Source organism: Drosophila rhopaloa, unplaced genomic scaffold (assembly GCF_018152115.1).
Source record: "Drosophila rhopaloa isolate 14029-0021.01 unplaced genomic scaffold, ASM1815211v1 contig_115, whole genome shotgun sequence".
NCBI lineage: Eukaryota > Metazoa > Arthropoda > Insecta > Diptera > Drosophilidae > Drosophila > Drosophila rhopaloa.
This window is the reverse complement of record NW_025334990.1, coordinates 2,594,486-2,620,652: the sequence shown is the minus strand read 5'-3', so window position 1 is coordinate 2,620,652 and position 26,167 is coordinate 2,594,486. Positions and strand designations below refer to the sequence as shown.

General features: G+C 40.9%; 14 protein-coding genes across 14 annotated transcripts; 13 read left to right on the top strand and 1 right to left on the bottom strand.

Moving 5' to 3' along the window:
* The first annotated feature begins 972 nt into the window (after nucleotides 1–972).
* On the top strand, nucleotides 973–2,634 carry LOC108037271. Its single transcript, XM_044460034.1, has 2 exons — nucleotides 973–1,436; nucleotides 2,361–2,634. Exons 1-2 carry the CDS (start codon nucleotides 1,075–1,077, stop codon nucleotides 2,470–2,472), a joined length of 474 nt encoding a protein of 157 aa, XP_044315969.1. The 5' UTR covers nucleotides 973–1,074; the 3' UTR covers nucleotides 2,473–2,634.
* Nucleotides 2,635–2,747: 113 nt separating this feature from the next.
* Nucleotides 2,748–3,268, top strand: LOC108037279. The gene is given in 3 exon segments (XM_017113814.2): nucleotides 2,748–2,793; nucleotides 2,796–2,991; nucleotides 3,064–3,268. Coding segments are annotated over 3 exon segments (363 nt in total). The 3' UTR covers nucleotides 3,185–3,268.
* Nucleotides 3,269–3,353: 85 nt separating this feature from the next.
* Nucleotides 3,354–4,807, top strand: LOC108037277. Its single transcript, XM_017113811.2, has 2 exons — nucleotides 3,354–3,635; nucleotides 4,176–4,807. Exons 1-2 carry the CDS (start codon nucleotides 3,439–3,441, stop codon nucleotides 4,420–4,422), a joined length of 444 nt encoding a protein of 147 aa, XP_016969300.1. The 5' UTR covers nucleotides 3,354–3,438; the 3' UTR covers nucleotides 4,423–4,807.
* A 248-nt stretch (nucleotides 4,808–5,055) lies between these two features.
* On the top strand, nucleotides 5,056–7,491 carry LOC108037276 (probable cytochrome P450 6d2). The gene is made up of 4 exons (XM_017113810.2): nucleotides 5,056–5,853; nucleotides 6,346–6,791; nucleotides 6,846–7,094; nucleotides 7,158–7,491. Exons 1-4 carry the CDS (start codon nucleotides 5,174–5,176, stop codon nucleotides 7,319–7,321), a joined length of 1,539 nt encoding a protein of 512 aa, XP_016969299.2. The 5' UTR covers nucleotides 5,056–5,173; the 3' UTR covers nucleotides 7,322–7,491.
* An 846-nt stretch (nucleotides 7,492–8,337) lies between these two features.
* LOC108037270 lies at nucleotides 8,338–8,965 on the top strand. Its single transcript, XM_017113802.2, has 2 exons — nucleotides 8,338–8,672; nucleotides 8,737–8,965. The coding sequence occupies exons 1-2, from the start codon at nucleotides 8,338–8,340 to the stop codon at nucleotides 8,861–8,863; spliced, it is 462 nt and encodes a 153-aa protein (XP_016969291.1). The 3' UTR covers nucleotides 8,864–8,965.
* Nucleotides 8,966–9,349: 384 nt separating this feature from the next.
* LOC108037278 lies at nucleotides 9,350–9,879 on the top strand. The gene is made up of 2 exons (XM_017113813.2): nucleotides 9,350–9,603; nucleotides 9,661–9,879. Exons 1-2 carry the CDS (start codon nucleotides 9,350–9,352, stop codon nucleotides 9,803–9,805), a joined length of 399 nt encoding a protein of 132 aa, XP_016969302.2. The 3' UTR covers nucleotides 9,806–9,879.
* A 107-nt stretch (nucleotides 9,880–9,986) lies between these two features.
* LOC108037280 lies at nucleotides 9,987–10,375 on the top strand. The gene has a single exon (XM_017113815.2). It carries the CDS (start codon nucleotides 10,018–10,020, stop codon nucleotides 10,201–10,203), a length of 186 nt encoding a protein of 61 aa, XP_016969304.1. The 5' UTR covers nucleotides 9,987–10,017; the 3' UTR covers nucleotides 10,204–10,375.
* A 221-nt stretch (nucleotides 10,376–10,596) lies between these two features.
* LOC108044669 lies at nucleotides 10,597–11,348 on the top strand. The gene is made up of 2 exons (XM_017123744.2): nucleotides 10,597–10,790; nucleotides 10,853–11,348. Exons 1-2 carry the CDS (start codon nucleotides 10,612–10,614, stop codon nucleotides 11,133–11,135), a joined length of 462 nt encoding a protein of 153 aa, XP_016979233.2. The 5' UTR covers nucleotides 10,597–10,611; the 3' UTR covers nucleotides 11,136–11,348.
* Nucleotides 11,349–14,623: 3,275 nt separating this feature from the next.
* On the top strand, nucleotides 14,624–16,120 carry LOC108044677 (peptidyl-prolyl cis-trans isomerase 6). Its single transcript, XM_017123751.2, has 3 exons — nucleotides 14,624–14,759; nucleotides 14,898–15,022; nucleotides 15,502–16,120. The coding sequence occupies exons 1-3, from the start codon at nucleotides 14,670–14,672 to the stop codon at nucleotides 15,902–15,904; spliced, it is 618 nt and encodes a 205-aa protein (XP_016979240.1). The 5' UTR covers nucleotides 14,624–14,669; the 3' UTR covers nucleotides 15,905–16,120.
* Nucleotides 16,121–17,311: 1,191 nt separating this feature from the next.
* Nucleotides 17,312–19,410, top strand: LOC108044678 (UDP-glycosyltransferase UGT5). Its single transcript, XM_017123752.2, has 4 exons — nucleotides 17,312–17,508; nucleotides 17,659–17,820; nucleotides 17,878–17,965; nucleotides 18,033–19,410. Exons 1-4 carry the CDS (start codon nucleotides 17,506–17,508, stop codon nucleotides 19,367–19,369), a joined length of 1,590 nt encoding a protein of 529 aa, XP_016979241.2. The 5' UTR covers nucleotides 17,312–17,505; the 3' UTR covers nucleotides 19,370–19,410.
* Nucleotides 19,411–19,988: 578 nt separating this feature from the next.
* LOC108044674 (40S ribosomal protein S24) lies at nucleotides 19,989–20,909 on the top strand. The gene is made up of 2 exons (XM_017123749.1): nucleotides 19,989–20,076; nucleotides 20,326–20,909. Exon 2 carries the CDS (start codon nucleotides 20,336–20,338, stop codon nucleotides 20,729–20,731), a length of 396 nt encoding a protein of 131 aa, XP_016979238.1. The 5' UTR covers nucleotides 19,989–20,076; nucleotides 20,326–20,335; the 3' UTR covers nucleotides 20,732–20,909.
* Nucleotides 20,910–21,675: 766 nt separating this feature from the next.
* On the top strand, nucleotides 21,676–23,066 carry LOC108044672 (zinc finger Ran-binding domain-containing protein 2). The gene is given in 4 exon segments (XM_017123747.2): nucleotides 21,676–21,847; nucleotides 21,850–21,925; nucleotides 22,024–22,334; nucleotides 22,391–23,066. Coding segments are annotated over 4 exon segments (852 nt in total). The 5' UTR covers nucleotides 21,676–21,828; the 3' UTR covers nucleotides 22,837–23,066.
* Nucleotides 23,000–24,103, bottom strand: LOC108044673 (28S ribosomal protein S15, mitochondrial). The gene is made up of 3 exons (XM_017123748.1): nucleotides 23,816–24,103; nucleotides 23,621–23,754; nucleotides 23,000–23,560 (listed from the first exon to the last, which is right to left on the bottom strand). Exons 1-3 carry the CDS (start codon nucleotides 24,019–24,021, stop codon nucleotides 23,058–23,060), a joined length of 843 nt encoding a protein of 280 aa, XP_016979237.1. The 5' UTR covers nucleotides 24,022–24,103; the 3' UTR covers nucleotides 23,000–23,057.
* Nucleotides 24,104–24,175: 72 nt separating this feature from the next.
* LOC108044671 (cyclin-dependent kinase 9) lies at nucleotides 24,176–25,825 on the top strand. Its single transcript, XM_017123746.1, has 4 exons — nucleotides 24,176–24,457; nucleotides 24,517–24,601; nucleotides 24,659–24,916; nucleotides 24,984–25,825. Exons 1-4 carry the CDS (start codon nucleotides 24,279–24,281, stop codon nucleotides 25,668–25,670), a joined length of 1,209 nt encoding a protein of 402 aa, XP_016979235.1. The 5' UTR covers nucleotides 24,176–24,278; the 3' UTR covers nucleotides 25,671–25,825.
* Nucleotides 25,826–26,167: the final 342 nt, after the last annotated feature.

Genomic DNA, 26,167 nt, shown 5'->3' with positions numbered 1-26,167 from the left:
CACAAGTGATGGGCTCTCAGTCTGTTACCTTAATTTGTAATTTAATCATTGCCAATTACCGGTTTTTGCATCCAGCCTATATTTGATATATAAAATGATGCACCTGTTGTTACGCCTTATATCATTTTTTATATATATTTATTTAATGATATTTTTCACCTTTAGAACGATATAAATACATAAGAGCATGGCAAAAAGTGTTTATTCCCTAAGTATTTATTTATTTTATATTATCTTCGCTGGTTCAAAATACAATATCTTAAGCTGTAAAATTATCTTTCTAATTTTATACCCTTTAATAAAACTTATTATAAAAGCATTAGTCAGAAAACAGACCCGATCTTAATCCGACTCATGGAACTTGACTATTTTTTAATGTATTTACTGTATAAAACAGTAACACAAGTATTCTGTACTACTTATAATATCGCGATGAAACATACTGTTGACTCATGAAGTGCTCTACTTTGAAACAATGGATATTGAGTTTGCTTTTGCTTACTATTCAACAATTAAAAAAGATTATGCGTTTGCTATATCTGTAACGTTTTATATACTTTCTATACTTAATATTTAATAAATGCATATGTTAAATATTTTAATTTTATTTACAATTTCTTAATTTTGTTTTAGTTAGTTCGATGATTCCAGTCCTTTGCATTTATTATTTATATATGAATTTATTTTAAATATTTGAATTCTATTTTCAATTTCTTAATTTTAGTTAGATCATTGATTCCTACTCCTTTGCACTCAATGGGTTAATTGGAAAAAGCTTTGATATCCACCCACTCGACGAAAGCTTTACGGAAGCTTTTCTTCATTGGGCTACGTTCAAGTGCAGCCGTTAGCATCTTAGCCATGAAAATAGTGTTAGGCAAATACGGGGATTGACAAAACAGATGAACAACTGGTTTGTCTAACACTCCGCTCAACCCCAAACGATACCCCTGCCCTTCCTTACCTGCCAGACCTAACTGTTTGACTTATGTTTTTTATGGATTCAATGTTTCAATTGTAAAATAACCCAATTTATAGGCAAATAGAAAACCCGCGTCGAGTCAGTTCAACAACATGAGTCGACAGTTGACGTTCCATCTGCAAGCTCCCGACGAGGAGGAGTTCCCATCGGATCTGGTGGAGATTAACCTGAACCCCAACTGCGGCCAAGTCAAGCAGCAATCCGCCCAGGCTCTGGACCAGCTGCTCCTGGCCACGCCCCCTCACAGGGGCTATCCGTACGGCTATGCGGAGGACTCGGAGCCGGAGACCTACTTCTGCCGCAAGAGCAACTCCACGGGCCAGCTGGCCGAGAAGGTATCGCCACCGCCGCCCACGGCCACCAACATCAGTTGCCTTCGCCAGATGTACTGTCCGGAGTGCCACGAGCGGTTGCACGAGCAGGGAGTCCGGTTGGAGCGACTCCTGACCATGTGGTGAGTGATTAGTCTGAATGAAGTTTAGCATAGCAAAATAGAGATTTTGGTTGAACTGACAATTTTATTTATATGTTGATTATTTGAATATGTCACAATTTTATTGAACTATTAAAAACGTAATTTATTGGCCATAAAAATTTCCTATCTGGTAACTCAATTTAAAATCTAAAAAACTAATTTGTAACAATAAAATTATATGGGAATGTAAAAAACCTAATTTAGTGCCCATTACTAAAGTTTATTTGAACATAAATTAAAATCTTAATTCATCATCATAATCACAAATCTTTTTTAAGCGCCATATCTGCAAGAAATTTAGTGTTCGAAAATTGAAAATGTATATGAATGTAATGTTAGTATTATTAAAATGTTAAATCAGTAATTAGTGGAAGTTACAAATTAAAACTATAAGAAATAACATTTTTTAATATTTAGTTAAGTTTGATAAGTTTCATTTAAGAAAATTTTAGCATTTAAGCTTAGTTTTACTGACAATACCAAAAGACTGAACAGATAAACATTTTAATTTATTATAAATAATATACATATATTTTTTTTTACCAAATTTTTAATATTAATTTTGTTGAATACAAGCATAATTTTAAATTAGTCCTATGTTCTTAATGAAAAATTTATAATTTTGATAAATAGGCTATTCCCAAGGTATCTAACTAAGGTGACTATTTAAAGCTAGAACTTCTTTAACTTATAATAGTCACTAGAAACCTGCATGATACAGGCATTTAGAATTTGGAAAAATTTGAAGTGAAGAATTAAATAATCAAATTGTGTTAATTATAACCAGTAAAACGTCTTTATTTGCAGTTAGAATACGATAATTTCTTATTTAATACATTTTAACTTGGAGTTTACTTGGAATATTTATATTTCTAGTCCTGATTATTTCCTTCTCATTTCCAGCTGCTTTGCCCTGCTGCCCATCTATCCCTGCTGTCCGCGACGCTCCGCCAACGATTGCAAGGTCATCTGTGGCAAGTGTGGCTACCTCTTGGGGGCATGGAAAAGACAGTGAAGAAATTAAAAAAATAGTTGGGGGATTCGGTCTCGGAGTGGGGGTGCTCCTCATTATTTGTTTATTTAGTTTTGAGCACACTTTGTTGACCTTGCGGCGAGTGATGAGCGCTGAGACTGAAGTGCTGAGTGCCAAAAAAGAAATGTCGATTTACTGCATTATTCTCTCAGTGTTTCTCTTAGATCAGATCTCTTTGGTTAGGTATTTCTCTTTGTTATTTATTTCACTGCTGGGGGATTCGTTAAGTGTTTGGCATTTATCGCTGGCCAGTCGCAATGCCTCGAGGGAACGACTTGGATGCGGATCTGGAGGTGGACCTCCAGGGGGGGACACCCAATCGGCGGCCACCACAATTACGCTGGAGGAGCGTCCTGGCAAACCGCAGGTGCGATTCTTCAGCGTCGGACCCAGCAGCTACCAGGTGCGGTGTCCAATGTGCCAGCGGAATTCCAAGACGGAAACCGTGGAGATGACGGGAGCACTGGGTCAGCTCAGCTGCCTCCTATCCGCTCTGTCCTGGTAGGATATTTAAAGACAATGAAAAAACCAATTTATCGATGAGGATTAACCTGTGTTTACCTCTGTTTCCAGCTGCTTTCCCATCTTCGCCCTGACCTTCGTCTACTCCTGTCTCCAAAGTCGCCTGAAGTCGAAACGTGTGTTCTGCAGCCGATGCGGTGGTCACTTGGGCTTCCACTGGCGTCCCACTTAGTCGGACTTCCACTCAGTTAGCTCTCTAGAATCCGCGCAAGTGATCTATAAATAAACCGGCAGCTGTTGTCAAATTTTTTAATAAGTTACTTGAATTTATTCGATCATCACTCAGGCGGTGCCTCCAAAAAGTATCTCTCCCACTCTCTGGCACGCTCTTCGCTTTGATTGCGATGTAGATACCAATCCAATGCAGATTCAGATACATTATGCGAATGCTCGCGTCTCTTGGCTCAGTTGCTCTGCCGCTTCGAAATGGCCAGCACCGAGAGTCTGGATGGCAGTGCCTTCGAGGGCGACATCTCGGGGGTGCCGCAGGTGGGTCACCTGACCACCGAGCCCCAGGAGCTGGAGTGCCCCGCCTGCCAGGAGCTGCAGATCACCCGCGTGGAGCCGGAGGCGGTGACCATTCTACAAAAGATCGTCTGCTCGCTGAATGTGCTCCTTTGCTGGTAGGCCTAAATTGGGTTGGGTAAATTGGGGTAGAACAATAAATAAGTTTCCTTATCGTTAAGAAACAAATAAAAAACCATACGATAATTTGTATTTTGATTTCAAATCAATTCCTCGAAAACAATTAACTTACTATTGATATAGCCTTGAACTTATAACATTATAATGTTAAAATTATTCCTTCTAATGCATTAGCTGAAAAAACTTTATACATATTTATATATATTTTTTTTCCCTCTGCTGGTAGGCCTAAATTCCAATTGGGTTAGAGCAATAAATAAGTTTCTTTATCGTTAAGAAATAAAAAACCATACGATTTGAGTAATGACACGGACCAAGAATTTGTGGTATTTTGATTTCAAATTTATTTCACGAAAACAAATAATAATTAAGTTATGAGCTTATTAATAATTAACTTACTATTGATATAGCCTTGAACTTATAACATTAAAATGTTAAAATTATTCCAACTAATGCATTAGTTGGAAAAACTTTATACATATTTATATTTTTTATAAATATTCCCTATATTTCTAAAGCAATCCCATTCGCTGGAAGGGTCGTCATGATGTCAACCACTACTGCAGTTCCTGTGGCTGCTTTATAGGACGCGATATCACCCTTAGTTGGTACAAGAGGACTCTCTTCCGCCTCCAAAGGGGCGAGGTGGAGGACAATGGACGCTGGCAGAGATTCCACAAGGTGGAGAAGGAGCAGCTGGATGAGAAGAAGCTGGGAAGGCAGCGCCAGGCTCTAGAATCAAAACGTTTTAATGACAATTATTAAACAAAATATTTTAACAATATTTTTAAATGGCTTTAAAATAAAAGGGTGGTTTTTTAAAATGCTTTCAATGGAATAAATAATGAAATCCTTATATTTAAAGCAAACATCCTTTTGGAAAAATGTCTTGTAACATATCTTCAGAAATATTTATAAATTACTTCAAATTCGCAAATAATCATTATTTTAGACATTTATTAAAATAAAACTGCATGGGATTTTGATTTAGAAATTTGACAAATAAAATGATTATTCCTCTTGGCCACAATGTGTATAAAAATCAACCAAATTGGAAATCAAATAAGACTCTTATCTCACAAAGTATAGAAAAATCAACCAAATTGGAAACAAAATAGTGCAGAAGCCTTTTATAAAGAAACTTGGAAAATAATGAATATTTTGACTCCCTATTTTAAATAAATAATAAATAAATAAAATTGATTGAAATCAACAGGTTGTTTCTTGCTTTATTCTGCCCTGTTCCCTAAGAGTCGAAAGCTTCTTCCAGCTGAGAAGTAATTTTTTCAGCTGGAAGAGAACGATAAAAAGCGTCAAAATCGCATATTGCTGTTTGTTTGCTTTGGTCGTTCATTCGCAGTTCTTATCGGGTGTGTCTATATAAACCCGAATCCCAGCCAGTACAATTGTACAGTTTGGGAAGTGTGCATCGAAGAGTTCGCGAAAATTTCACCACTATTAGAAATTGGAGATTTTAAATTCTTATAGCTGCAATTTCACTTAACAGATACTCAATATGTGGGCTATTCTGTTGCTAATTCTATGCCTGGGATTGCTGCACAGATATGTGCGGCGCCACTATTCCTACTGGCAGAGAAGGGGAGTGGACGAGGAGCCGGCGAGAATCCCCTTTGGAGTAATGGATACTGTAATGAAACAGGAGCGGAGTTTGGGCATGGCATTGGCTGATATATACGCCCGGCACGAAGGCGTAATCGTTGGGATATACATGATAAATAAGAGGAGTATCCTCATCCGAGATGCCCAATTGGCTCGCCAAATCATGACCAGTGATTTCGGGAGCTTTCACGATCGTGGGGTCTACGTGGATGAGGAAAGGGATCCGTTATCCGCCAATCTCTTCAACCTGCGAGGAGCCTCATGGCGGAATCTGCGTCACAAGCTCACACCATCGTTCTCCTCCGGAAAAATAAAGGGCATGTTTGGCACAATCGACGATGTGGGCAATAAACTAGTGCAGCATCTTGCAGTGGTTCTGGACCAGACCGACGAAGTGGAGATAAAAGATGTGATGACCACGTATGCGGTTGACATTATTGGATCGGTGATCTTCGGCTTGGAGATCGACAGCTTCAGTAATCCGGAAAATGAGTTTCGCAAAATAAGCAGCTCATCCGCAGAAGATAAGTCTCTACTGCTCAAGATCCACAATATCTCCATGTTCATATGTCCACCGTGAGTATATATATATGTATATATGTACATATGAATATTTGAATTGAAAAATTGCTGCAGTTTTATTGCCATGCAATAAATTTGTATTATTTCAATGCATTTTTATTTTACCGTGACTTTTCGTTCAACCAATATTATTTTCTTAACAATAAACAATTTTAGATCAAGGTTTGAAAGCTTATTAATAAAATAAGTCAAACAAGAAATTAATTTGTAAAAAATATATTAAAATATTGGTGAAACGCATATGCATTTATGAACTTTTATGGAAAACGAATATAAATAAAAATTTTAAAAACTCAGAGACTGCCAAAATATAATAAAAAACAACAAACAAAATACATTACCAAAACTGGTGAAATACAGGAAAAAAGAAGAATATATTATTTCGTTATAATCATCAACAAATGGGTAAAAGTCAGAACATAATTAATGTAAAGTAAAGACAATTTTAAACTCGGTACTTAATAAATTTGGGCGACTTCTTTTAAGGATTGCCAAGCTGATGAACCGCTTGGGTTACGAGAGCAGGATTCTAACATCCCTACGAGACATGATGAAGCGTACCATAGAGTTCCGTGAGCTCCATAACGTGGTCCGCAAGGACATGCTGCAGCTGCTGATCCGACTACGAAATACGGGAAAGATCGGCGAGGACGACGACAAAGTGTGGGACATGGAAACTGCACAGGAACAGCTCAAGTCAATGTCCATCGAAAAGATTGCGGCCCAGGCATTTCTCTTCTACGTGGCTGGATCGGAATCCACTGCTGCCGCTTCCGCTTTCACTCTCTACGAACTGTCCATGTATCCGGACCTTCTAAAGGAAGCCCGCGAGGAGGTGGATGCAGTGCTTCGGAAGCACAACCTCAAGCCCAGGGATAAGTTCACATACGAAGCGGTGCAAGATCTTAAGTTCCTGGACCTATGCATCATGGGTGGGTTTCTTAAGACTCATCAACATTAAAACTATGCTAAAAGGATGTTTTCAGAAACCATTCGAAAGTATCCCGGTCTACCCTTCCTGAATCGCGAGTGTACCGAAGATTATGTTGTGCCCGGAACAAATCAAATTATACCCAAGGGAACACCCATCCTGATCTCGCTCTTTGGCATCCATCGGGATCCTGCATATTTCCCCAATCCCAATGGCTATGATCCGCACCGATTTGATGAGGATAACATGAATTACGATCAAGCAGCTTATATGCCATTTGGAGAGGGTCCCAGGCACTGCATAGGTGAGAATATATGGTGTATCACTTGGGATATGAAATTATCCAATTAATATGTTATTCATCTAGCGCTGCGCATGGGAAAAATAAACTCCAAGGTGGGGGTGGCCAAGGTTTTGGCCAATTTCGATCTGGTACAGGCTCCTCGCAAGGAGGTTGAGTTCCGATTCGATGCTGCCCCTGTTTTAGTGACCAAGGACGGCTTGAAACTTCGTTTGACCAAGAGAAAGTAATATAACCAATATGGGTACTAATAACTCTAGATTTATAGTACCTACATATATACAACTTTTTTACTAACTAAAATGTTGATTCTTAATATCCCATGTATATTTTAGTTAAACCCTGAAATTAAACATTCACTAAAACGAATACTGATCAAAAATAAATTTGAATATCCTTAGCTTAATTGTTAAAGAAAATTGGGTAATTTCGGTGTTTTTTAGTTTGGGGTCTTACTCTGTAAGATAGAAGGGATAAGTCATGAGCTACATAAAATAGCGGTAAGACCTTTTTTCTAGTAATAATAAATAATAAAGTTGTTAGTATATGACTTCACTAAAGCTTAAAGCTCTCTCTCTCTCAATAGAAAATCGCTCAGCTCAGCTTTAAATCGTGGAAAAAATAAAAACAAACAAAAACCAAACATAAACATAAACAAAAACCGAACCAAACAAACCATAGTTATCAGCTGTTTTCACCGGTATTACTACTTACAAAAATAATACACTAGTCAACAGGAGTTGTAAACTACTAATCGTGGAATCGTGTAATGCAAATATTAAGTCTTTAGTCGCCTTCAATCTTTTCAGACTATTCAATCTTAATACATATGTTTCCAGTTTATAGCTTGACTACATTTTTATAAAATAATTTTATAAATAACATCGTTCAATGCTTTTGACGATGTAAAATATTTGCCATTAATGATCTGCATCTTAAATTATTCAATATTTGGAAGTATCTGTATGAATTTCGAAATGTTTTCCATGTGGTTGAATTGGTTTTGGAACTGCCCTATATATTGAATAAACAAATATTCGCCAAACGTTTGGTTGTCGATCTGGTTCTGGTCGAGGGGCCACACCGAGTGAGTATCCCCTGAATAGCTGCTGATGACATCATAGCTCCATGGCCATGTACAAATTCTTTGCTACTGAGGGATCTCTCTTCGAGGTTCTCTTTGTGATCGCCTCGCTCTCGCTGATGGGTTTGGCCTGCTCTGGCGGAGATCAGATAGTCAGTTAGCATGGAGCAGCATCAGCAGGTGGAGAGGCTGCGGGTGAGATTGGTGCCCGCTGGAACGGCGGAGGAGCGTGCCAGGAATATCATTGCCAATGTGGTGCTGGAGGATGGTCTGGTCCCCTTCATCGACGATCATGCGGCGGAGAAGGTGACCCTGATCCCGCAGGAGTCGGCTGCTCCAGTTTCCTCCTCCAACCAGCAGCCTCGCCTTCGGTATTATGCCGTAGGACCCTCCACCTACAAACTATTGTGCCCCCTTTGTAAGGAGAGGAGCCAGGCGGCTGTGATGCGAGCAGCCAGTTGCAAGGACGCCAGCTTCTGTCTCAGTTTGCTATCCTGGTAAAAGGGTTTCCTTATCAAAGGATATTCTTATATACTAACTACTCCCCCATATCCCCCACAGCATCTTTCCGCTCTTCTGGATCTGCTGCGTTTGCACCTGGTGTGGCTGCAACCGGGAATGGACCACCAAGGGGGTTTATTGCAGCTCGTGTGGCGGCAAAGTGGGTATCCAGCGCAAGGCCAAATAGCCCATTTAACGGACCAATTAAAACGATATTAATGCCAAATATTTGTACGTTCTATAATTCTATTACGCATCTAACTCAATTAAAGACGCACTGTAAATCATATCTGCTGCTCTTCTTTTGCTCTTCCATAATGAATTCTCTCCGTCACACTTAAAAAAATTATTGAGGGGTACATAGATAGACTTACAAGAAAAACCTAGAATTTGAAATATTTGTATCTTTCCAATATTACAATATCAAAATAAATTTTTATATCACAACTAAGAATTTTATTAAGTGGTATTTAGTATCATAAGTGGGGTAGTTTGGAAAGTGATGGACTAGTAAACAGTTTCTTTATTAGATTGTCGAAATGAAAAGAAAGTTCAGATTAAAACTCATATACATATGATTTCTCTGAGTGCACTCTTGCTCTTTTTTTGTATCCAAACAGGTTGTCTGCTTGTTTTGGCAGCGTTTCGCTTTCAGTTCGATTGTTGAGCGATCATGACGACAACGCTGCCGGAGAAGGAAACGGAGCAGGAGATCCGTGAGCGGGAGGCCAAGGCTTTGGAGGATCGGAAGGAGCGCAAGATCTATGAGAATTTTGCCACGCCCCTGGCTGGCACCTTCTTCAACCTCCCCCGCGAACCGGTGGAGATCAAGTGCCCCGCCTGCGGAATCAAGGACCTAAGTGTGGTGCAGAACGATCTCAAGTGGTGGGCCAGCGAAATTAACCGCATTGTGGGCTGTCTTTTTGTGTAGGATACAATTATTTAAAAAATCATAAGAAAAAAACTCATTGAATCCTATTTCAGGTCCTTTTGTTGTTGCTGCTGTTTCAATTACTATGTGCCCTGCAAGCAAACCGACCGAAGTCATTATTGTGGCAATTGTGGGTGCTACTTTGGACGATCCATGAAGAGGAGGGAACCACTTAAATTAAAGGCAACCACCGGCTAGCCAGCAAAGCTCCCACATATTTTAGACATTTTTCTGAACATCCAAATACCCATCAAAACAAAAATAAAACTGAAATGATACACACTCTTTTCTATTCTCTCTATATGTTTATCTCTTTGGACATGATATGATCATTGTATACCGCTAAATTCTCTTCGCTTGCTTCAGTCTGCGTTTGTTTTTTAAACAGTCAACATCTCTGAACATACGACATGGCTCAGGATCCGCAACCACTTTACTTTGCCGTGGGTCCTGGCCCCAACGACATCACCTGTCCTTACTGCAGGACTAAGGCTAGGACTCGCGTGGTGCGATCCTGGCTGCGTTGCTGCACCAAAAGACACCACTGCGGTGCCTGCGGGGAGTATCTGGGCGTATACCGGCGTCCACAGCTGTAGATCATCACCGAGGATGTCATCCGATCAATTGAACACCACATGGAGAATAAATATTACAAAAATTCTATGCATTTTTAATAAAAAAAGTGCTTATTTGTAGGGCATTTTGATGTTATTAAAAACAATAAATTCATCTTTAACTTTTAACTGTTAAAAAAAATATACAAATGTTTTTCTTATCAACAGGACATAATACTTTTTTTAAATCACACTTTTTCTTTCTCTGTGGATGGTATTTTGTAATAAATGATTTATATGTTTTCCATGCGTTAACTTAATTACCAGACCAACGCCTCACTGAGAGAAATATCGCTAAAGAGAGGGAGCTGATTCTGATTTTCCCCCTAGCGATCTCTTTTAATTTTATTAAGCATTCAGTCACCGATCGTTCTCGCTAGAATTCACATCATGACCGTAGACGAGCCGCAGATTGTGGCCATTAGTGTCAGTTACAAACAACCAGTGGGTTACTTGAAAGAGGATTCCACCTGGATATATTGTCCTTCGTGCGAAAAGTCTGGACCGAGTGTGGTGCAATTGGAAGTGGTTACCTGCCTACAGAGATTTTTGGGTTTCACGAAACTTTGGTTTGTGATTTCAAAGATTTTTCTGTATTATAAATGAAAACTTACGTTACTTCTTTTTATAGTAAAAAATGGCCTGGCCGCCAGGACATTAACCACTATTGTTCACTCTGCGGCTGCTTTATTGGAAGATTTGTGCCAATTAGCTGCATGGAACGGTGTCTGTCCAGATCAGCTCGTAAACAGGCGGCCGTGGATGATATGACCTTAAAAACACGGCCCAAGGATTGCGCCGAAAGAGCCCAGAAATCCAGGGAGAAAGTGCTGGCCAAAAGAGAAAAGAAAAGGGCAGAGAAGGCGGCCAAGGAACTGGACAAATCTCGAACACAAATAGCAGTACACCAATGATCAATTCATTTCTATATTCACTGCGCTAAAGCTTTATACAAAGCTCTAGCCACAGCTACCAACATATTAGCGTTGGTTTGACTAATTAAAAAGATCCTCAAGGATCGAATTCATTTTCTAAAACTGAAGGAGCTGACTCTTAAATCGGAATATCATTTATATTTTTTGTAACTACTGTATCTTTCATAAATATATTTTAAAAGTGTATAAATATACCTTACGTATAATCACAAAGCTGAGTAAAAGAAGTCAGATGTTAGATTTTCTATTAGTTTACGTGTTTTGCGTTTATTGCTTATACTGACCTCGCAAATATAATAGTTTTCCTGAAAGCAATCCATTCTTGAGCTCAATGCTATACAATCTTCGTTATTGATCGTCTTGGGAAGATTATTGCGCTCGACAATATACCACTAGGAAGTTGGAGCCCTCTTCCCGGTAGTTTCTGATATAAATTCTAACTCAGTTTAAATGTCAATTATGTCAACCCAATAGCTTTCATTTTATTGAATAACATTTCGCATTTTTAAACTAATGAAGCTATCGTTTATTTGATCTCATATCTAATTGGCCAGAAACCAACACAACTTTTGGTTCTTCTCAATTTTACATAAGTAATTCAGTACTACAAATTTTTGTTAAACAACTAAATTCTGTTGTAACCCCTCTTTACAGAATTGTCATATTTAAAATAAATGAGTCAATAAGTTTTATGATGATTTTTTTTTCTAATTTTTGTGCTAGATTCCATTGTTTTCTCATTAAGGTGAGGGGATTTTTAGATCAATATCTCACCAAATAGAGTATTTTTATTTTTCTCCAAGAATTGGTTTGTTTTTAGCATCCTACATAAGAGAAACTCTCTAGCAAATTGAAATATTCATCAGTCCGCATTTCAGGATTTTTCATATTTACTTGGAGGTTTTTTGACGAAAAAACCAGCGGCGAAATGATTTTTTCGTCAAAAATTGAGGTTGCTATTTTCTTACACTAGATTTCGGGGACGTTCAAAGGAAAATCATCATAGAAGTTAAAATCAGCGGAATCATCAGAATCGATTTCTGAGATATCATAGTCAGAATCTAAAAGGATGACATCCTCTAAGAAAGCATCGGAATCTCCTTCCACATTATTAGGAATTTGAGGGTCGAAAGTGATCATCTCAAACATATTGTCCTCGTTTTCTGAGCTTTCCACCCTGCCTACTTTCCATTGATTAATTTTATTTTCCAAACTTCCAAAGTCAATAGGTAGAGGTGGCTCCGCATTGGCATTCTGAAATTATTTATCAATAGATATGAATTCCTTAATGGTAGATACTTACCAAGAGTCTTGCAAGACTTTTTTGCCAAAAAATTCCGAAAATAAGTACCATAAAAATACATCTCATCTTGTCTGATACCCACAACAGCTACTCCACACAAGTAGACAATGTCGACTATAGTCAGTCGAGACTTGGTTTTCAAAAAACATTTAATTGTATTAAAATACAATTACCAAGAGCACTTCCACATAATAGGTGCTGCCATCTTTAGAGGAAATTTAAACAAACAACTCATCCTTATAAATTTCCTTAATAGAGTACTCCTGAATGATCCTTTTATCTATATTAATGACAAATTAATATCCTTAAATCAGTAAACTATCATCTGTACGGGCTTACTTATTATAGCGTTATTGATTAAAGCTTCAACTAACAGAGTATCGAATCGAATAGCGAGACAGATTGCTGAGAAATATACCACCATATCATCATGTAATTATATTAAAATAAAGTTGAGTAATACATATATTTAAATGCTCTTGTTAACACTCGTTTAATAAGGTTATAAAATCGCAATCCAACAGTCTAGATATTTAAGTGTTTTGTAAGGGTTGTGAGCAGCGGACAATTGAGACACATTATAGTACTGTTTGTTCCTTACTTGTTTGGCAAAATATCGTTGCAAGGAAAAAGTTAGTTAAATTTTAATATTCCTTTACTAAATGGCCCATACTTATCAAAGGTTGTGTTCGAAGTATTACTGCATTGAGAACGATGAACAATCATCATTTGCAGTCAACTTTCTGTCCCCGAGCCTTGTTCAGATAGCACTTGCGTTGAATTGGATTCAGGCTATAACCATTCAAGAAATTGTAATGACCCCATTTTGTAGAAAATGCTTCCATTAAATTTGTAATAAATATAAATATTAATATAAATATAAATATCGTTAAAATCAACTAACCAGTCGTAGTTTCCATTGTTTTTACTGATTGGTGTGTTTATTTAATAAATATTATAAAAATCAAAATACTGTTTGCTTTATGATACTTCAGCTATTCCTAAAACTTTGTGCTTTCATAATAAATGAACCGAAACAAGAAAGGAAAGCTAACTTCGGGCGGAAGTTGATATACCCTTGCAGAATACTCTGTAAATTATATTCTCCAAAATTATTCATATGATGCATTCTTAATACTCATAAAAAATCCAAACAAAAGTTATGGCATTTCCAATCGTTCAGTTAAATGGCAGCTATAGGATATAGTCGGCCGATCCTTATGAAATTTGGTAGGTGGGTTCGATTGGCCAACAATAAAACCCATAGAAAATCCTAACTTCCTAACTTAACAAACACCAAATTTATGGCATTTCCGATCAATCAGTTATATGGCAGCTATAGGATATAGTCGGCCGATTCCGGCCGTTCCGACATATATACTGCGTGCAAAGGAAAGAAGGGTGTGTGCAAAGTTTCAACTCGATAGCTTTAAAACTGAGAGACTAGTTTGCGTAGAAACAGACAGACGGACAGACGGACATGGCTATATCAACTCAGGAGGTGATCCTGATCAAGAACATATATACTTTATAGGGTCGGAGATGTCTCCTTCACTGCGTTGCACACTTTTGACCAAAATTATAATACCCTCTGCAAGGGTATAAAAAGGATATTTCTTACACCCGTGCAGAGGGTATTAAAATTTCAGTCAAAAGTTTGCAATATACAAGTATATTCTTGAATAGCATCATCAGCCTAGTCCGTTCAACCATTTCTAACATGTTTTCTTGATTAAACTTTGTCAAAAGTTTTCCTTTTGTTATTTAAATTAAAACCGGACGGATCGAACCATTATACCATAAAGCTGCCATAGAAATTATCGAAAAATTAAAAAAATTAACATAACCATTGCGGTTAAACATGTACGCTTAGAATTAAAGCTTATGTATCGTATTAAATGAGTACAGTATTTAAGAAATTTATAAATTCCAATTCTTATTTAAGTGTATTGACTTATACATTATTTGTATACTGCAAAAGTATATTAAACTTAACATTCTCTTCTTTCCTTTTTGTTGTTATGGTAATTAACTGGTTTGAGCCATCGCTAAATTTCATATTTCCCGCCGGAAGAGTGTGACCAAAACGAAGTCAATCAGAAATCTCAAAGAGACAGGCATTTGTGGCACCCACGCCGCCAACTGGTCACATTTCCTGGTCGGCAGCTCTACAACAGAAATTAATTCAATCGCTGGGAATTTCTGGAACCATGAAGTTGTTTTTATCCGTGTGCGTGGTGGCCCTGGTGGCCGGAATCGTCGTTGCCGATGACAGCAAAGGGCCCAAAGTGACTGAGAAGGTAGGTGCTCCTTTGTTTTCGTCCTTTCCCAGTATTTTGTATACTTAAACACTATCTCCCTCTCACACACACACACACACGCTTGGCAATAAATCAAGTGAGATGATTGTTAATAATAAACCAATTCTGTTTGCGTAGGTTTTCTTTGACATCACCATTGGCGGTGAGCCCGCAGGTCGCATCGAAATCGGCCTGTTCGGCAAGACCGTTCCGAAGACGGTGGAGAACTTCCGGGAGCTGGCGCAGAAGCCCGAGGGCGAAGGGTGAGTACCGGGGGGTTGGAGGGTACCTGGTACCGCTACGCTCCCAAAAGATGCCGCCGATTAGCGGCACTCGCACACCAGCACAGCTATACCGTTTATAGGTTATAGCGGGGCTCTCAGATTGAAGCAATTACGTGGCGTTAAAGCGACCAATCATCCGCTGACAAAGCGAATCTCGGGAATAGTTAAGACTAATGGGTTAACAAAGACCACTCTCTAGTCTTCGTAATCCCCCAAACATCAGAAAACCTTGCTTAAAAGGATATACATTTGGATATGTGCTTAATTCCCCATTTATTCACATCAGATGGCCTTTGGCTACTAAATTCCGGGCTCAAATTACACCGCTTTGCAAAGAATTTATCTAATTTATATATTTATGATATTTCAACAACAAATTAAAATAATATTTTGTTAAATGCCGGTATCTGGTCTTAAATCATCTTACTGACAATCAAATATTTATGTTTTCCATGCAGCTACAAGGGCAGCAAGTTCCACCGCATCATCAAGGACTTCATGATCCAGGGCGGTGACTTCACCAAGGGAGACGGCACTGGAGGACGCTCCATCTTCGGAGAGCGCTTCGAGGATGAGAACTTCAAGCTGAAGCACTACGGCGCCGGCTGGCTGAGCATGGCCAACGCTGGCAAGGACACCAACGGCTCCCAGTTCTTCATCACCACCAAGCAGACCAGCTGGCTGGACGGACGCCACGTCGTCTTCGGCAAGATCCTGTCGGGCATGAATGTGGTGCGCCAGATCGAGAACTCGGCCACCGATGCCCGCGATCGTCCCGTCAAGGATGTGGTCATCGCCAACAGCGGCAGCATCCCCGTCCCGGAGGCCTTCTCCGTGGCCAAGGCCGATGCCACCGATTAAACTGGTTTGGAGACAGCCTCTTTGTACGGATCCTTATCATCCATCAGCAAACATAACCGATTTGATTTAAGCATAAAAGCATAATCGATTTTTCCAGACATTTGCATTTACCATTTGCATTCGCCATGTTTATTTACATTCTGTTCCGTAAGCAAGTAGCTCTGCTCAACTAAAAAAGAAATGGCATAAATAAAGAACATTGTTTGTGATACAGGAGATGGAATCGTTCTTTTCAACTCTGTTGTGTGTCTATACCATAATGGGTCGGTGGTGTTCAGGTTCAATGAACCGGTTTTGGAACCCCTTCCATCGCTTTCTTTTAGCGACTTCCCTTAGCGGCAACCGGTTTTTGCCTCTTCGCCAATTTGTTTGCCTTTGCTGCCTGTTCTCGATTTAGATTTGCCATGTTGTGCCTTTTGTTGTTGATAAACAACGTTCAGTTTGTCACATTTTTCTGATTTGCACACTTGCGGCAATTTAAAGAGCACACAGCCGAATATTTTTATTTATTCAGTTTGTTTGGGCTGGGAACCAATTGGATATGATTGACAGAACAGGTGCAAGGCTGATTCTGGAGGAGCGTCTGGGAGCGATTTTGCAGCATTAATTGGGTCGCTGTATTTATAAAGACCGTTTTAATTCCAATTTATTTTTATGATTCGAATTTAAATAGAATACAGATATTTGTTGGTGTAAGTAAGGTGTTGTTTTTCTACAATTTCTTCAAACTTTCTTATACTTCAGAGAAATCTAAAATTAAGTCGTTCTAAGTTTTCTAAAACTTTAAAGTATCTTAAATAATCAAAGATTTAGCTCTTGTAAAGTTTTGTTTAGGATTTAGTCCCCGAAAACAGCTAACACTTGAAGAACAACACAGACTTAAATAAACATGATATACTTTTTAATTTTGCCGATTTTTAAATTAATTAAAAATTAAGTCACAATTCTTGTAGTTTCGATTTGAATTTAGTCACAGGTTAGACAAATCTTTTGACGAACAACCCTATCAAAACACCAAATCAGCTCATTAGTAACTGAAACTAAAAGAAAGTATATTTAGAACTTGTGTCAGACAATGATGACTTTGCAAGTTTCACAATTAGCAAATGCACTCAAACATAAGAAAGTCGTGCAATTATGCATATGTGAACAAATCGAAAGATCTACATACGTTCCCCACTCTTTTTTAAAGAAGTAGGGAAACAATAAACTCAAGAGACGATCTCATATCGCTCAACTGGGGGGATTGTATACATATGTGCCGGTGCAATTGTACCCCTTTTCAGCCCCACAATCGCTCTGTATACATTAATGAAAGCAATATAATCTATATACAAGGCATATGTATTGGGGTCCGGTGGCAATCTCATGTGCCACACATGTTCCAGTGACCACAGAAGTTCTGGACGTATTTCTAAGATTATATTCCCGAGAGCAATCAGTTGAGTGCTTTGTTTTTGTGGGGAGTCAAGGCGCAAGGAGAATTTAGTTCAGTCTGATTCGTTTACTCACTGGAACCGGAAGAGTTTACCAGGCGAAGGAAATAGAAATACGGCCGGAACTTAATTTTAATCGCAGATGCCATTGTTTAAATTCTAAATATGGTTGGTAAACGGATGCAACAAGTTCAGTCAGAGTTATCTATTTAGCCTGGCAACTGACAAAATGATAAGGCAAAGGGCGACAGAGAATCTTTAATTCGATGATGTGTACTTTCGATTATGACCTAAATTGTTTTGAATTTTATTTCACAGGAATCTCATAACAATCGATGGATCTTTCTGGCTCTTTTTGGTCTAGTTTTGGTTCAGATTTCTCAGGGAGCAAAGATCCTAGTACTGTTTCCCCATGCCAACGAGGGTCACTTTGCGGTAATGAGAACCCTGGTGACGGAATTGGCCATCCGACAGCATACAGTAAGTACTAATACCTATTTAACTCGGTGGATATCATCAGAAAGTTACTTACAACAGGTTGAAGTCTATACGGGACATGGCTTGGGGGAAACTCTGGATAATGTCACGGAAACGGTGATAGCGGAATATCCCTTCTGGAGCGAGTGTAAGTACTCTTAAAATACTCATAAAGAAGATTGCCGGAAAATTACTACAGTTTTCTCTCAAAACAGTGCAAAAACAGGCGGCACCCAAGGGAAACCTCGCTGATCTTGGTCGCCTGCCCGTTGAAAATCTCCGCCAGTCGTTGGCCGACGTTGGAGCCCGTGCACTGGACCACTTCCTCGCTCAGGAACCCATCCAGAAACTGTTAAAGATGTCCTACCTTGAATTCGATTTTGATGTGATCCTAGTGGACTACTTCTACACGGAGGCTCTGTTGGCACTGGGAGCTCTCCACCAGCGTCCTGTCATAGGGATAATTTCCACAGATTTTGGCAACTACATGGATGCAGTGCAGGAGGCACTGGTGCCGGCGGCCTGTTCTCCCATTGATTTGGAGCGGGATCTGCCTCAGTTGGGATTTTCCGAGCGGCTGAGCAACATCCGGGAGTGCATTGGTCGCAGGAAGCGGTTCATCAAGGACCACTACAGTGGTCAGGAGCTGCTGGTGGCCAAGTACTTTAAGCTGCAACAGTCGATACCCGAATTGCAGGCCAGCCAGCTATCCGTGCTGCTGCTGAACAGTCATGTGCCCTTGATGACCCCCCGAGTGAGTATCCAACAGATCGTTCCCGCCGGTGGTCTGCATATCCGGGGTCCCAAGGAGCTGCCCTGGAATGTGAAGCGCTTTTTGGAGGAGGCGCGACCTGGAGTCATTTACGTCCAGCTGGGAAATGAGCAGCCTTGTGGCCAGTTACCCAAGGAAAAGCTAGAGGCCCTATTCGGCTTTTTCTCTGTCAGAAAAGAGAGCGTCATCTGGACCTGTCACGATGTCAAGACCCTAGATGGTTTGCCCAAAAATGTGATGATCCAACATGCGGTGCCGCAGATTGACATACTGGCGCATCCGAGGGTGAAGGTCTTCCTAACCAATGGAGACCTTCTGAACCTCCAGGAGGGCATTGTGCGTAATGTGCCCATTCTGGGATTGCCCCTCTTCCAGCACGAAAGGCGCAATGTGGAGCTAGCCGTGCAGTTGGGAGTGGGTCTGCAGCTGGAAGAGGGTAATGTGACGACTAGCTCGCTTAACTGGGCAGTGAATAGGCTGCTTATGGAGCCACACTTCCAGTTGACCATCCGGGATGTGTCGCTGGAGTTCAGGGATCGACCTCAAGGTGCTTTGGCCAACGCTCTCTTCTGGGTGAACTACGTGGCGCGGCACAAGGGAGGCGCAGCTGTAAGGACCCGAGGCATAGGCATCTCCTCCTGCCATTTGCACCTTTTCGACCTGTTCGTGTTCTACGCTGGAATTGCCACTCTTGTTGTGGCCTTGCTGGCGGCCCTGAGTTATGGTGGCTTTTACGTTTGGAATAAGAAAAATAACTCCAAGTTGACCAAAGTAAATTAAGTTTTGTTTATGGAAATAAAGTGCATCTTAAGCAGTTTTAACATTCGCAAATACTTCAATGAAGGTGAAGCTGAATCAGCAAAAAGATTTTTTTGATATTCGATGTCAAAATGGGTTTACTTATGTACATTTCAATTCGCTAAACCAAGAAAAAACTAAAGCATGCCACCAGCTACACTTAAATTACACTTTGATAAATTTATAATTTCTTAATTTAAGCTATTCAGAAATGGATGCAGTTCTTCAAATACGGGTATTGTTTTGCAGAATCCATTCAAATTTCGCGCCAACGCACTGCTGTTAGTATAGTAAAATTCGTCACATTGCTGTTAACTAACAGTAGATACAGATTAAGTCTGCGTTAACAGCAGTCCTATTTAATGACATGGTAGGAAAATAGCCAATTTTTTTTATTATTATGATATCATTTTTCTAACTTGTACGACTTTTAATAAAATCGTTTAAGAGAAAAATGAATAGTTAATCAACATAGTTATTTATGAATGTTATCTTAATCGGTTTTAGTCATCGCTAAGGCCTTGTCAAGGTTTTACACCGCTGGTGTTTTTTTACTTTTCTGGTATATTTATTTAGTATTTGGTATAATTTAGTATGTGAACTCACGGTCACTCTGACGGCCATCTTCCTTTCTCAAGAATCGCGTTCGCAAAACGACGTGTTTAAAACCTTTTCAAGTGTTTTAAAAGGTAATTAGCCCCCAAAACTAGTTTAAAATGCAGGAAAAGACTGTCGGTCAAGTGCATGCAGACCTGTGATTGAAGGTCGCGTTCGTGGGAGTCGCAGAAACCCACAATCGTGTCACACGTGGAGACCTGAAGCACCAACCGCCTGTGAGGTTATGTTGATTCCCTCGGAGGCGACAACAACAATCCGGAGTGGCGAGGATTATGTGTAAAAACGAGATTTAATCTAATCCCTGACTAATTTTATTGCAGCTCCGTCAGAATGTCTGGTACAACCGCCACCATCCGCACCCGCAAGTTCATGACCAACCGCCTGCTCGCCAGGAAACAGATGGTCTGCGATGTCCTGCACCCGGGATTGTCGTCGGTGAACAAGACCGAGATCCGCGAGAAGCTGGCCGCTATGTACAAGGTCACCCCCGATGTGGTCTTCGCCTTCGGATTCCGCACCAACTTCGGTGGCGGCCGCTCCACGGGTTTCGCCCTCATCTACGACACCCTCGACAACGCCAAGAAGTTCGAGCCCAAGTACCGCCTGGCCCGTCACGGTCTCTTCGAGCAGAAGAAGCAGACTCGCAAGCAGCGCAAGGAGCGCCGCAACAGGATGAAGAAGGTGCGCGGCACTGCCAAGGCCAAGATCGGCACTGGCAAGAAGTAAGCCTGAATGAAAGGATGTCTGTGGGTATGGTATCCCGACTATTCCCAAAAGCTGCTGGTTATGTGTTAGTAAGATTCTTTTTATCAACCATCCAACAAACGACAAAACAAAATCAGTGTTTACTTTTGGAGCGGCTTTTGTTTGTAAACTAAGGAAATAAAACTCTAAAAGTATACAAGTTCTTGTGGTTGATTGTATGGGGACGGAAGGAGTATATAACTGTAGCAAGTGACAATTAAAAACGGATACTAATTCTGGATTTGGATTCCATAAATCAATGATGCGCTTATATTGACAAAAGTATTTTTGTAGTAACCCATGTGTTTTCCAATTAGATTTGTTCAAAAAGGTCTTACTCCTAATATGTTTTGGATCTAACTTATTTCTTATTTCGAAAATATAATCCAATGTCTACTAACATTGAATTTGAGAAATTCAAAAGATAAATATTGTAGAAATGCTTTATATAAATGATTATATGGAATTGTTTGTAAATACAGATTTGAACATTTTTTTTGCTCAATTCTAAAATTAAGTCGTTTTTTTTTCTAAAGCTATGCACTGCAGCTACAAGTGCTTGTCAAAATTTGTAGTATTATTATTTAAAAGATGAGTTTCGTGTTCCAAATTTTTGGGGAATGGTTTGTTTATTGTTTTGGTATTCATCACTATATTTTTACTCAGTGTTGGGTGCTAGCACTGAGAATATTCGAACATAATATACTACTTCTACCAAACATTATGTTATAATCGAAACTATTACTAGAAAAATAACATTAACTATTTCCTATTTAAAGATATTTCCATTTATAAAAACAAAATGTATCGATTCACCCAATTAAAAACAAAATATATATAAAGAATACCGTAAATGAAAATTGACTTCCATTTGACGGGCCAACAACAATCGATTACCATGGCCGGCCAAAGCCAGACTATCGATTGTGCAATCGATGTTTTGACAGCCCTAATTCGTATCGTATACAGAATATTGGTAAAGAAAAATCTCGGTTAGATGCTGCTCCGGAGACCTGTGGAGGATTACTTGGACGCCCAGTAGCAATATCCTTTAGCAGAGGTCCCAGCCAGCGCCCAGCATGTCCAGTTCAAACGGGGGGTGGCAGCTGGGGGCGCAGGAAGCAGCGGCGGAGGAAGCGTCGCTTCGCCTGGCGATTGGATTTGCCCAGATTACGAGTGAGTGCGCGTAAAGATGCAGGGACAGCCGCCACCCGGCGAATCAGCCGAACCGGTCGAGGATTCCTGCGAATCTCACCTTTCCCACGATTTTGCAGCTGTCGCCATCTGAATTTCGCCCGCCGTTTGCAGTGCAACAAATGCGACCGCGACCGCGAAAGCAGTGAAAAGCCGGAGCGTGATAGGGATCGAGAGCGGGATCGAGGCAACGGGAGCAGCAGCAGTAGCAGCAGTTCCAGCAAGAAGAAGCTGGGCACGGAGATTGGAAAGGCGGCGGCAGACAAGTCGCGAGGTTTGTTTAGCGCCGAGGATTGGCAGTGCAGTAAGTGCGCCAATGTGAACTGGGCTCGTCGCCAGACCTGCAACATGTGCAACGCTCCCAAGTTTTCGGACGTGGAGGAGCGGACTGGTGAGTCCGGAGCAGCTAAAACCTCTCCCAAACCCCCTTAACAACACCTTTTGCAGGCTTCGGCGGTGGTTACAACGATCGCGGCGTGGTGGAATACAAGGATCGTCAGGATTCGGACAGCGAATATGATGAGTTTGGACGGCGTAAAAAACGGAAGCACGACGAGCATCGAGAGGACTCCAAGCGGGCCAGGAGGTCAAGTCGGGATGAGCAGCGGAACGACGAAGAAGACGACGAGGATGACGAAGAGGGGGACGACGGAGATCTGTCCAAGTACGATCTTTGGGGCGACGAGGAGGTCACTTCCACGGATGTCAAAAGCAAGGACTCCACGGGTAATGGCGACAAGGAGCGCAAGCGTAACTCTCGCGACTCCACATCATCCGTGTCCTCCTCTTCGTCGTCCAGTTCGTCCAGCTCCAGCTCAAGCTCGTCGTCGAGCAGCTCGAGTAGTTCCAGCAGCGGCGGCAAGCGAAAATCTGGTTCACCTGGCCGGCGTTAGCTGCAATCCCTACCCTTTAAGATCTTCTCTCTGTTCCCATCTTTTTCACACATTTCTGAAAGGCAATCATCCTTGCCTGCTTATTTATTTGCCAGTCTGCGCTGCTCTCGATCATGACATTACGGATGTCCAGTCTACTCTAAAAGTATAATAAAACGTATCATTTAAGAACATCAGCATTTACATTTATTGTAAGACACCGTAACATTAAAGAATCGGGCCTAATTGAAGCTATCCTCGTTTTGTTTCTGGCTACTGGCGGCTGCCTCCGCCTGCTGCAGCTCTTTGAGCTGGGCCAGCTGCCTTTTCGAGTCGGCGATCTGTTCTTCGGTCACGGTCACTGGTACATCGCAGGATATCTGCTCCTGCCGCACGAACTGCATCTTCTTGATAGCTTCCTCGAGGAAGGGAATTTGCTGGGCCTGCAGTTGCTTGTGATAGGCCTCCAACCGCTCTTCCTTGAGGTTCTCGCAGTAGGTGTCGGTCAGCTTTTGCAGCGATTCCTTGCGGGTTATCCAGTGGAAATGTGTGGGCGGTGGCTTGTACACCAGTTCGAGTTTCTCGAGAATCCACTCGAAGCGTGGATAGTCCCAGCGTCTCAGGTATTTAAGGAACTTCTTGCGCTTTTCGATAAGCTCCTTGAGTCGCACTTTGATCATCTTGTCGCGCGGATGCGCATCCATATGCACCTGGTAGCGGCGAATAATAGCGGTCATTTTGCCCACTAAATGGGAGATTAATAAACGATAAAAATTAAGTATTTGCAAATTAAATCAGAACTTACACTTGGCCTCCATAGACCCGTAATCCTGGGCATGCCTTTGCACCTCCTTCACCATCTCATCACGGTAAAACTGTGTTGTCAAATAACTGGCATTGTTGCTCAGCTTGTATTGCGACTTAACTGACTCATCGGCACTATATAGTACATGTATGAAATAATATTAATAAAATCAGATTTTGAATTTCAGGCTCTTACTTTTCCAGCGCCTTGCAATCCTTGAAGTCCAGCAGCAACTCATCGGGTTTCAGCGGAGGCAGTTTGCCGAGATCGCCACTCTTTTCCGGCTTATAGCACGCGATCTTCTCCGGACGCACCCATTTGATTTTCAGATCCGACTTGAAGGCATATTCACGGACAAACTGGCGCGGCACAGCCTGCGCTATGTTCAATAGTTTATTCATTAAATTTGGTTTTACTTTGTGATCAAATTGAAGCTAGGTTATATCATTTGGCCAGTGTACACCAACACCGTAAAGTGCACAGCTGTTTAGCGAAACTATCGATTGCGTTATCGATATGCAGCAACAGTGTTTGCACACAGATTTTTTTCATGAACAGCTGTAGCAACACCAATTGTTGCTGATTTCTTTTCGTCTGTCTGTCGGCTTGTTTCGGATCTGGAATTGCGAAATTCGTGATTATAGAGGCATTTTTAACCATGGCGCACATGTCCCACATGCTCCAGCAGCCGTCGGCATCGACGCCATCCGGTTCCAGCTCCTCGCGCACCATGTCCCTGATGGAAAAACAGAAGTACATCGAAGACTATGACTTCCCATACTGCGACGAGAGCAACAAATACGAGAAGGTGGCCAAAATTGGTCAGGGCACGTTCGGGTAAGTCCTTAAAGTAAGCTTATGTTGCTTTGCACACCTAAACCCAACTCTGTTTGCAGGGAGGTTTTCAAGGCTCGGGAGAAGAAGGGCAACAAGAAGTTTGTGGCCATGAAGAAGGTGCTGATGGACAACGAAAAGGAAGGCGTGCGTGTAAACCCATATATAGGAAGATCAGTTTATAACTTATGTATGCTTTCCTAGTTCCCCATCACGGCACTGCGAGAGATCCGCATCTTGCAGCTGCTAAAGCATGAGAACGTGGTGAATCTGATCGAGATCTGCCGCACTAAGGCCACTGCCACGAATGGTTACAGATCCACCTTTTATTTGGTCTTCGATTTCTGCGAGCACGATTTGGCTGGCCTTCTATCCAATATGAATGTGAAGTTCAGTCTGGGTGAGATCAAAAAGGTTATGCAGCAGCTGCTTAATGGCTTGTACTATATCCACAGCAACAAGGTGAGTGATAATATAAAGAAAATGTTTGGTACTATTTAACTATATATTTTATTATTTCGGTTCGTAGATCCTGCATCGTGACATGAAGGCTGCCAATGTGCTGATTACCAAGCATGGCATTCTAAAGCTGGCGGACTTCGGTTTGGCCCGCGCTTTTAGCATTCCAAAGAATGAGAGTAAGAATCGCTATACCAATCGTGTGGTGACCTTGTGGTACCGCCCGCCAGAGCTGCTTCTGGGCGACCGCAACTACGGTCCGCCCGTGGACATGTGGGGCGCCGGGTGCATCATGGCCGAAATGTGGACCCGCTCGCCCATCATGCAGGGCAACACGGAGCAGCAGCAGCTGACCTTCATCTCTCAGCTGTGCGGCTCCTTTACACCTGACGTGTGGCCCGGCGTGGAGGAGCTGGAGCTTTACAAATCCATTGAGCTGCCAAAGAACCAGAAGCGTCGCGTCAAGGAGCGCCTGCGTCCATATGTCAAGGATCCCACCGGTTGTGATTTGCTAGACAAGTTACTGACCCTTGACCCAAAGAAACGCATTGATGCGGACACTGCCCTTAACCACGACTTCTTTTGGACGGATCCCATGCCAAGTGACTTGAGCAAGATGTTGTCACAGCATCTGCAGAGCATGTTCGAGTATCTGGCGCAGCCCCGCCGTAGCAACCAGATGCGCAACTATCACCAACAATTGACCACTATGAACCAGAAGCCCCAAGACAACAGTATGATCGACCGGGTCTGGTAGACTGCTAGAGGTGCACGCACCCAAAATTTTTACTATTAGATTCTCACTTTCAGCTAGTGTAGGTATTATTTTAGGATTACAAAGTGTACTATAAAAATAATTGCATTTGCAATAGCGCTTGCTCTAAAAATCCTTTAAAATCATTGTTTGCTGGAGATTTGGTACTTTTTAATAAAAAGTTGGTTGGGCACAAATGAGATTTTGGGTACTTTACCCAAAAATAAAACAGAAAATAAGTCAAATATCTTTAAATTTCGATGATGACCAAAACGTTTTCTTTTAAACTTTGTTTTTTTAATTGCACAAATTGAAAAAAATTCAGAGTAATTTCAAGACAATTTTTTTTACTTTTCTTGTAGACAAATTTTTGAAGCTGAATTTTTTATTTAAATCAAACTTTATTTTTTTTTTTAAACTGCGCACAAGTTGTATAAAAGTGAATTCACAATTCGGCATAACCCCATGAAATTTATTGCTTAGGTGTGTATACACTGTCC

Excerpts from the sequence above, each read along its gene's own strand:
- LOC108037271 (XM_044460034.1), top strand. The coding sequence starts at position 1,075 with ATGAGTCGACAGTTGACGTTCCATCTGCAAGCTCCCGACGAGGAGGAG. Across the intron at positions 1,437-2,360 it reads GAGCGACTCCTGACCATGTG|CTGCTTTGCCCTGCTGCCCA; the intron begins GTGAGTGATTAG and ends TCTCATTTCCAG.
- LOC108037277 (XM_017113811.2), top strand. The coding sequence starts at position 3,439 with ATGGCCAGCACCGAGAGTCTGGATGGCAGTGCCTTCGAGGGCGACATC. Across the intron at positions 3,636-4,175 it reads CTGAATGTGCTCCTTTGCTG|CAATCCCATTCGCTGGAAGG; the intron begins GTAGGCCTAAAT and ends ATATTTCTAAAG.
- LOC108037276 (XM_017113810.2), top strand. The coding sequence starts at position 5,174 with ATGTGGGCTATTCTGTTGCTAATTCTATGCCTGGGATTGCTGCACAGA. Across the intron at positions 6,792-6,845 it reads CCTGGACCTATGCATCATGG|AAACCATTCGAAAGTATCCC; the intron begins GTGGGTTTCTTA and ends GGATGTTTTCAG. Across the intron at positions 7,095-7,157 it reads GGGTCCCAGGCACTGCATAG|CGCTGCGCATGGGAAAAATA; the intron begins GTGAGAATATAT and ends TTATTCATCTAG.
- LOC108037270 (XM_017113802.2), top strand. The coding sequence starts at position 8,338 with ATGGAGCAGCATCAGCAGGTGGAGAGGCTGCGGGTGAGATTGGTGCCC. Across the intron at positions 8,673-8,736 it reads TGTCTCAGTTTGCTATCCTG|CATCTTTCCGCTCTTCTGGA; the intron begins GTAAAAGGGTTT and ends TATCCCCCACAG.
- LOC108037278 (XM_017113813.2), top strand. The coding sequence starts at position 9,350 with ATGACGACAACGCTGCCGGAGAAGGAAACGGAGCAGGAGATCCGTGAG. Across the intron at positions 9,604-9,660 it reads ATTGTGGGCTGTCTTTTTGT|GTCCTTTTGTTGTTGCTGCT; the intron begins GTAGGATACAAT and ends ATCCTATTTCAG.
- LOC108037280 (XM_017113815.2), top strand. The coding sequence starts at position 10,018 with ATGGCTCAGGATCCGCAACCACTTTACTTTGCCGTGGGTCCTGGCCCC.
- LOC108044669 (XM_017123744.2), top strand. The coding sequence starts at position 10,612 with ATGACCGTAGACGAGCCGCAGATTGTGGCCATTAGTGTCAGTTACAAA. Across the intron at positions 10,791-10,852 it reads TTGGGTTTCACGAAACTTTG|TAAAAAATGGCCTGGCCGCC; the intron begins GTTTGTGATTTC and ends TTCTTTTTATAG.
- LOC108044677 (XM_017123751.2), top strand. The coding sequence starts at position 14,670 with ATGAAGTTGTTTTTATCCGTGTGCGTGGTGGCCCTGGTGGCCGGAATC. Across the intron at positions 14,760-14,897 it reads GGCCCAAAGTGACTGAGAAG|GTTTTCTTTGACATCACCAT; the intron begins GTAGGTGCTCCT and ends CTGTTTGCGTAG. Across the intron at positions 15,023-15,501 it reads CAGAAGCCCGAGGGCGAAGG|CTACAAGGGCAGCAAGTTCC; the intron begins GTGAGTACCGGG and ends TTTTCCATGCAG.
- LOC108044678 (XM_017123752.2), top strand. Across the intron at positions 17,821-17,877 it reads TGGCCATCCGACAGCATACA|GTTGAAGTCTATACGGGACA; the intron begins GTAAGTACTAAT and ends TACTTACAACAG. Across the intron at positions 17,966-18,032 it reads ATATCCCTTCTGGAGCGAGT|TGCAAAAACAGGCGGCACCC; the intron begins GTAAGTACTCTT and ends CTCTCAAAACAG.
- LOC108044674 (XM_017123749.1), top strand. The coding sequence starts at position 20,336 with ATGTCTGGTACAACCGCCACCATCCGCACCCGCAAGTTCATGACCAAC.
- LOC108044673 (XM_017123748.1), bottom strand. The coding sequence starts at position 24,021 with ATGAATAAACTATTGAACATAGCGCAGGCTGTGCCGCGCCAGTTTGTC. Across the intron at positions 23,755-23,815 it reads GATTGCAAGGCGCTGGAAAA|TGCCGATGAGTCAGTTAAGT; the intron begins GTAAGAGCCTGA and ends TGTACTATATAG. Across the intron at positions 23,561-23,620 it reads CGGGTCTATGGAGGCCAAGT|TGGGCAAAATGACCGCTATT; the intron begins GTAAGTTCTGAT and ends TCTCCCATTTAG.
- LOC108044671 (XM_017123746.1), top strand. The coding sequence starts at position 24,279 with ATGGCGCACATGTCCCACATGCTCCAGCAGCCGTCGGCATCGACGCCA. Across the intron at positions 24,458-24,516 it reads ATTGGTCAGGGCACGTTCGG|GGAGGTTTTCAAGGCTCGGG; the intron begins GTAAGTCCTTAA and ends CTCTGTTTGCAG. Across the intron at positions 24,917-24,983 it reads ACTATATCCACAGCAACAAG|ATCCTGCATCGTGACATGAA; the intron begins GTGAGTGATAAT and ends TTCGGTTCGTAG.